This window comes from Chaetura pelagica, unplaced genomic scaffold (genome assembly GCF_000747805.2).
Source record: "Chaetura pelagica isolate M959 unplaced genomic scaffold, ChaPel_1.0 scaffold17, whole genome shotgun sequence".
NCBI classification, from domain to species: Eukaryota; Metazoa; Chordata; class Aves; order Apodiformes; family Apodidae; genus Chaetura; species Chaetura pelagica.
Window position 1 is genome coordinate 3,767,342 of NW_009970726.1, and position 7,162 is coordinate 3,774,503.

Sequence of the window (7,162 nt, forward strand, 5' to 3'; positions counted from 1 at the left end):
TTAAAATCTAAGCTCTATTTTTATAGATTTGGGATTGTGGGGTGATACGCAAACGTTTCCAAAAAAGGTTAAAAACACTGGAATAAAAACAAGACCATGAAGAGCCCCAAACAAAATAACAAGGAACATGATCTTGAAAAATGTCCTAAAGATGTAGGCTTTTGCTGCAGCCAGGACAACCACTCCTAATATAGTAGAAACTGCACCTTGTAATACTGGGTAACCCAGCTGGGACAGAGCTTTGATTGCCCTCCCATTGGCTGATGTCTCCTTACTTGTAACAAAGGCATAGGAAATATGAGCAGAAAAATCCACTGAAAACCCTATACAAATGACTAGGTTGATCATGGATATGGAATCTAGATTGACATTCCAAAATGTCATGAAACCAGCAACACCAACTATAACAGAAGCTATGGCAAAAGTCACCCACAAGCAGCACAATGGGTTGGGAATAAGCAGAAGGGAGATGATGAGCATTGCCCCAGCAGCAATGACAACGTTCTGAATGGTGTTCTGCACTATTACCAGGTACTGATCATAGTAGATGAAGGCTGGGTGGTACACCATTAATGGAATACTGCACTGCCTGGCTGTCTCTCTTAACTGATTGAGAAGACTCTTCTCATCAACGGCTGAGATCACGTTCACCGTCTGGATAAAGAAACGTGAAGTTTCTATTTTATTCTGAGTCATGTTAATGTCCCACTCATAACTGGGAACGATTCGGAACAGTGCAGGTAAGTTATTAATGAAGAGAGTCTTATTGCTGATATTTACCAAACCACTGTTTCCAAGTGTTGTGTATACTCTCAGCCATGAATCCGTCAGGTTCTTATCTACATAGGAGAGGCCCTCTAAATTCTGTGTGCAGTTCTCAATGACAAGACGAACAGTCTCATTCCAATAATCGACACTTTCAGGAATGACAACCATGACCCTGGGTCCATACGCTGAGAAGTATTTCTCATTGTCATCGTAGTATGGAATAATGTAAGAGTCGTCACTTGCCAGGTTCCGAAGATCGATGCCTTCCCTGATCTGAGTACACCCATAAATGCTGGCACCCAAATATGCTCCATACAGCAACACCACAAGTAGCTTGATCCATTTATTTGTAAAAAATGGACCGTAATACTTTTCAAAGAATATGCTCATTGGATGTTCACCTTCTGGCTGAGATGACTGCCCAGAATAGTTGCCTATACAGCAAGCATTGTACAGGCAGGACTTCTCAGCCTCGCCCTCATCTACTCCCACAGGCATGCAAATTAGCCAGTGTCGGTTTCCTTCCTCCCTTTTATGATTTAATACAATAATTGCCCCAAAGAAAGTCAAGGTATATATATAGCAGAAGACAAAAGCAGTGCCTGTATAGAGGCAAAATGATCTCACAGATGGAAAAGCAGTCCAGGTGCCAATGAAGAAGGCCAAAACATCTGTGAGAGTGGTGATGGTTACAGAAAGTGCTGCTTCTGAATAAGTCTCAGCCAGCAGAGATTTAACATCGGATTTATTATTTTTTCTTGAACTTCGTTCCCAGGAAGCAATCATGATGAACATGTCATCAACACCAACTCCTGCGGGGGGAGAAAAAGTTAACACTGCACTGCAAATGGCAACTCCCATCAACACCCAACAAAAGTGCAAACAAATCACATCTAAGTCTGCATACAACTTTGAAAAGGAAAGTTAGGCTTTTAGCACTGTTTTATTGCTGATTCAAGTTAAACAGATACACGAAAACAGAACCTTTATGTGGAGCTGAATTTATTACATTTCAGAAACTCCTGATGACCTGATGGGTTGTTGATCCCTCAGCCTACTCTGCTGAAGGACTGCACACACCTAGTCCAACTCGGGCATGTGTGTTGTATTTACTGTGCAGGTGTCCAGTGAGATAGATTACATAGATTTAAATGCATCACTTATTCTGATGCTCGTCTCTCCTTATTGTTGCAAGTGTCCTCACTATCTTTGGAATCTCTTTATCACTGCAACAGATTAGATCAATACTTCCTTGCTCTGCCTTCGGCAGACTGGGAGAACAGTTGCTAACACATGGGAGAACAGTGGTCCCAGTTCCCCAGTGGTTTGCTTTTTTATGCTCTTTGATATCCACTTATCTTCTCTCCAGTTTATCTTCAAGCATTTATTCATTATTTATTATTGATTTATCTTCATATTTATACAGGTGTGCCTGCTCAGAGTCCCAGGAAAGCCTGCCAGGAAGACTGGGGTCCCGAGCTGGAGTTTTTGCCAAGACACTAGAGTAATTGAGCCAAAGTTTGAAAAGGAAGAGCCAATGTGAAGAACTCTGCTAACTTGAGATTTTAATCACAGGCCTCTCAGTATTTTGCCAATATTACTGTATAAAGGGCTCTTATATTCCCTGCAAATTAATCACACAAAATGGGGAAACAAGACTGCATGAATAGAGGAGCAAGCATAGATGAGCATAGATGATATACGTAAGCATAAAAGAACAGATGAAATCACTATCTGCTGCCTGAACAGGAAATGCCAGGAGACATGCAAAGATGAATTAAGCAGCATGTCAAAAGGTAATCTTGGATGCCAGCAAGCCAGAGTGCTTCCAGAAAACAAGCAGGCTTCCAAAGCAAGTCATCTAATGTACTGGTAATTTGTTTCCTTTAATGCAAAGAAGACAAAAGCCTGTATGTTATTGATAAAGATCTGAATAAACTGGCTTAAGCCCTTTTCCAGGTATACAAAAGGGTAATTCTGAAATTTGGAGCCTCTGGAATTGACGAGCAAATACAAAATGCATTTTAACTATGAAGGAAACAAAGAAACTGAGGAGTATTTGCAGTTTCTATCAACCTGCTGAAAACACCACATAAATTTATCATATAGGAGACCACATACAGATTTCAGAAGAAGTAATTTATTTGCAGGAACAGTACCTAATGGTATTTGATAAGTTCAGCACTGGCTGTCAAGCAGTCTGTGCAACTGTGATGCAATGACACAAACTTCCTTGCTTTTCTGGGGGAGCTGGTTGCACAAATGGTGTGTTACTTCAGCTGTATAATCAAACGAGACTGTTTAGCCCCAGAATCATAGAATGGTTTGGGTTGGAAGGGACCTTAAAGATCATGCAGTTCAACACCCCTGCATGGGCAGGGACACCTCCCACTAGACCATGTTGCTCAAAGCCCTGTCCAATCTGAGGTCTGATAGCTATTTGTTTCCCCTTCTAGCCTATATTAATTGCAGAGGTGCATCCATTATCACTGACAGGCTCAGCCTTAGCCAGAGGTGGACTTTGGAGCCAGGAGAGCTTTCAGGAGGAGGAGCCATCCCTGGGGCCCCTCCCCGCCCACCAGAACTGTGCCACACCAACCCAACACATTCCACCTCTCACCTCCGTGGATCACCTATTCAAGAATTATTATGAAAATCCACATTAATAATTTTTTCACAAACTTCACTCACATTAGCAAAAAAACCAAAACCCACACCAAAATTACAATAATATCACAATACCAAACAAAAATAGGTCATTTACATTCAATCCACCCCTCATCCCTTCACCACAATTATAACCACCAAACTTCCTGATAATCATAGTTCAGTCCCTGTTTTGCCTTTGACTTTGCCTAATTATTATCTTTGTCACAGGACCCATGTTGGGTACCAAATATTCTGTCTTGGTTTAGTGGTCAGGGTGAACCACAAACCAGAAGACAGAACTGCTGTCTTTTACCCCCCTCCACCTTTCCGAGGGAAGATAAAAGGGGAATAAGGAATGGAGACTTAAAGGTTAGAAATTAAAACCGGAACAAGTTTACTAGAATAGGGAAAGGGCATTTAATATAGGATGAGGAAAAAATATGCTGTACCTGTTTAAATTGCTGACTAATAGAGCAGAGCTAAAGATAGGTGTCAATCCTTATAATTAACCTATAGAAAGCAGCAGGGGGTGTTAGAGAAGAATGTGGTGACAGAAACCTGTTCAGCTGACCTCAAGAATTAGCACTAGTTGAATAAATAATCAACCAGTGCTAACTGTACCACCCTCTCACATACAGTTATCATGCCACAGCTGTGAAGCCAAAGCAGGCATCGCTTTTTGGGAAAAGCTGCCCTTCTGGCAGAGCCCAGCTCCAGTCCCAACATGGGTGGGCTGAGCTGAGTGGCTCAACTGCCAGCAGGAACTGAGAGGAGGCTGCACCTCTAGGTGTCTCCTCCCCTCACTGCAGGATGGACCTGCGTAGGATCTAAGGCAGTAACACCCTCAGGTTGCTTCAACTCTGCTTTACTCTTTGTATCTGAATCCGACTCACTTCTTTTACTTACCTAGAATAAGAAAAGGTGCATTTGCAACAGTGACCACAAATGGCACTCCACAGAAGAGGAGCAATCCAAAGCTGCTTAATACAGCTAAACCAGCAGACAGCACACCACAGCATGCAAGCCAAACATTATTTCTTATACAGTTCAGTCTGAAAACACAAAAATATTTTAACATACAATTAATAATTGTAATTATTCTTCCTTATTTACTTTTTAGGAATATCTTAGTTACATGTCAAGTATTTCACAAAGGTGTTTGTCATGACAAGTGAATATGCTGCACAAGTACTGACATGACCTTATCTGTGGAGAGAACTCTAGGTGAAAGCTGCCATTTTCTAGTAGAGCTCACAGGTGCCAGCATCAGACATGATTAACTTATATAGGAGGTGCTAAATACATCATTACTGCTGGCCAGTTATATACCTTACAGTAAATATCTGTACTGATCTTTGCATCAATAATAAGAGAGCTGGCAAAATGAACATTTGTAGGCTCCACCAGTGGGAGGCTAAACTTTGAGTGACCCCCAAAATTATGAATTTTTAGAAGCTCTTTCCTTTTCCATGGGTTCTTGGTGTAGAATCACTCTACTATGGAAATATCTCCTGGGAAGTCAGTGCTTTGTATAGAAGCCTTCTCAGCCAACAGATTGGCTAGTAGCCATTTGCCAAGATGCCCTCAAAGGCTGGCTCAAGGATTCCCCATGAAAAACTTCCAGTGGGAGACTCTGCTCCCCAACTGAGGGGGTAGAAAGTTGCCTCTTGCCTGATCACTAGTATTTTCCAGGCTGTAGACCATTTCTGAACTTTAAGAGAACCTCCCGTTTCCAAGGCAAGAAGTGTGAGTTGGTGGAACAACCCTTGCTCTGTCTGTGCTCACAAATGACTGGATGTGAGACAGCTGATGTTCAGAAAATGAATAACCTAACAGACATGATGCTTGATGCAAGAGCTAAACCAGTAAGCCCAGCCTCCAAGTACTCAAGCACAGCACACAAACATTGCTGTAGGGCTGTCAAATGCACAGTGGTTCACCTTCCACCAGCACAAAGGAAGGGCAGGCTAAGCTCTCTGTGAACAACAGGTAAGGCTCTGACTTCACTAGCAAGCTGTACACACACTTGCTGTAACCTATGAAGCTAGTGCGTGTTCCTCTGCACCTTTAACTGAGCAGGTGACAGGCGAAAGGTGAAAACAGATTTTAACATGATATACTTCTCCTCCCTTCCCTGCTTCCTTCCCTTTTTAAACTTATCTTTACAAAGAATTAGTACCTTGTGGGTGGGATGAGGATAGAAACTACAAATGTAGCAAGAAAGTAAGAAAATAACCATAAGCAATAGCACCACTTATTCCTTCCCTCCCTTCAAATGACAACTTTTCTGCTTCATTTTTACACATCTTTTTGGTGAGTGTCTCCACTGAGTATGACAGGTTGAGCTGGTAAATTTTGTTTATAGCTTAGATGTCATTTTACCTTAGACAAGAGACGATTGAAAAGGTTATTGTCAGGAAGTAGGTTATAGAAAAGAGCGGGATCACCCTCTTTGTGTTTCCTTCGAACTCCTGTTGTCTCGACAGCGAAGTGAAATATGTCACCTGTTGTTAAAACATAAGGAAAGATGAAGCAGTTCTACGCATTTTCTTGGTCTTTTACACATCCATAGGCAATACTAAACATCATGTTGGCACTAATGCATTTCTGTGGCACTCACAATACCCAGAAGTGCTGCTTGCACTTAATAGAAACCAAGGACAGTGCATTGCATGAGCAGCATGGAGCAGACAACACTGGAAGCACTGCTCAGGTCCCTGTCTTTTCCCTCTATCACCACCCCTCTAGTAATGGGGAAGCCCAGGCATTTTGGGTCTCCCACTGATTGACAGTGCTGTAGAGACCAGAAGCTCAGGTGGGTCCAAAGAGCATGTAGGCAAACTTGGAGAACAAAGCCTCATGAAATACAGATGGGTCACTGAGCCTAGGAAGTCTCTGAGTTCCCATTCCCCAGAAGCTGAGATCTAGTGGTGGAAAACAGGTGTTTCTTCCGCTCCTTTCACCACATCTTTCGTGCCTGTTGCTGGAAAATGGTATCCTAGCCAGAACACCTTTACATTTTACTTTTAAATCCATTTTAGTGGAAAAGAGATTCTGCTGAGGTGGCCAGAATAAAACTGGGGGGAATCAATCTGTTACAGCAAGGGTTGGCCCTCACCCATCACACTATGTGGTGAGAAGTCCAAAAATCCCACTCTGTCTTTTATACTTTTCTCCTTATCTTTGCCAGCAAAAAGCAAACCTGAGTGAACCTCAGAGCTCTGGGCATCTTCTCAGAGGGGCTGTCCATGCTCCCCATTCACTCTGGGGGGCCTGAGGGCTGTGGTGGCCACCCCATACACCCATCTGCAGTATGTGCAAAAGGTTTTGGGGTGCAGAGGATGGGTTCCTGGGGGCAGCGTGGTCTCTAGACTCTCCTGCTGCAGCTCTTAGATTTGCATGGACACCCATAGGAACCATCTCATGGGGAGTCCTGAACAAGAGCTTTGACTCTTGGCCATGTGGGGAAGATGGTCACCACTGAGGCAAAGCGAAGTCAGTGAATGAATGTGGCTTGTCCTTGCTTGGATTTAGCTGCCTAGGAAGATCAGCTGCATTCCCATGTGCTGCTCTCCGTTTCACCTGTGTTTAATGCCTGGTCGTGTCCCTAGGGTGCTGCTCCCTGAAGGTGGCCGGGGACAACCTGTGCTCGCACGGAAAAACCAGGTCGGCGCTCTTCAGTCCTGAGCCCAAACCCAGTGCCGCGTTACCTGAATGGAGGAGAAGCCTAACGCCGCCGGGATGT

The 7,162-nt window shown here is 43.3% G+C and overlaps 1 protein-coding gene across 1 annotated transcript; it reads right to left on the bottom strand.

The window, feature by feature from the left end:
* Nucleotides 1–6,667, bottom strand: PTCHD3 (patched domain containing 3). Its single transcript, XM_010007029.1, has 4 exons — nucleotides 6,620–6,667; nucleotides 5,800–5,921; nucleotides 4,324–4,469; nucleotides 1–1,580 (listed from the first exon to the last, which is right to left on the bottom strand). The coding sequence occupies exons 1-4, from the start codon at nucleotides 6,665–6,667 to the stop codon at nucleotides 1–3; spliced, it is 1,896 nt and encodes a 631-aa protein (XP_010005331.1).
* Between the last annotated feature and the right edge of the window lie 495 nt (nucleotides 6,668–7,162).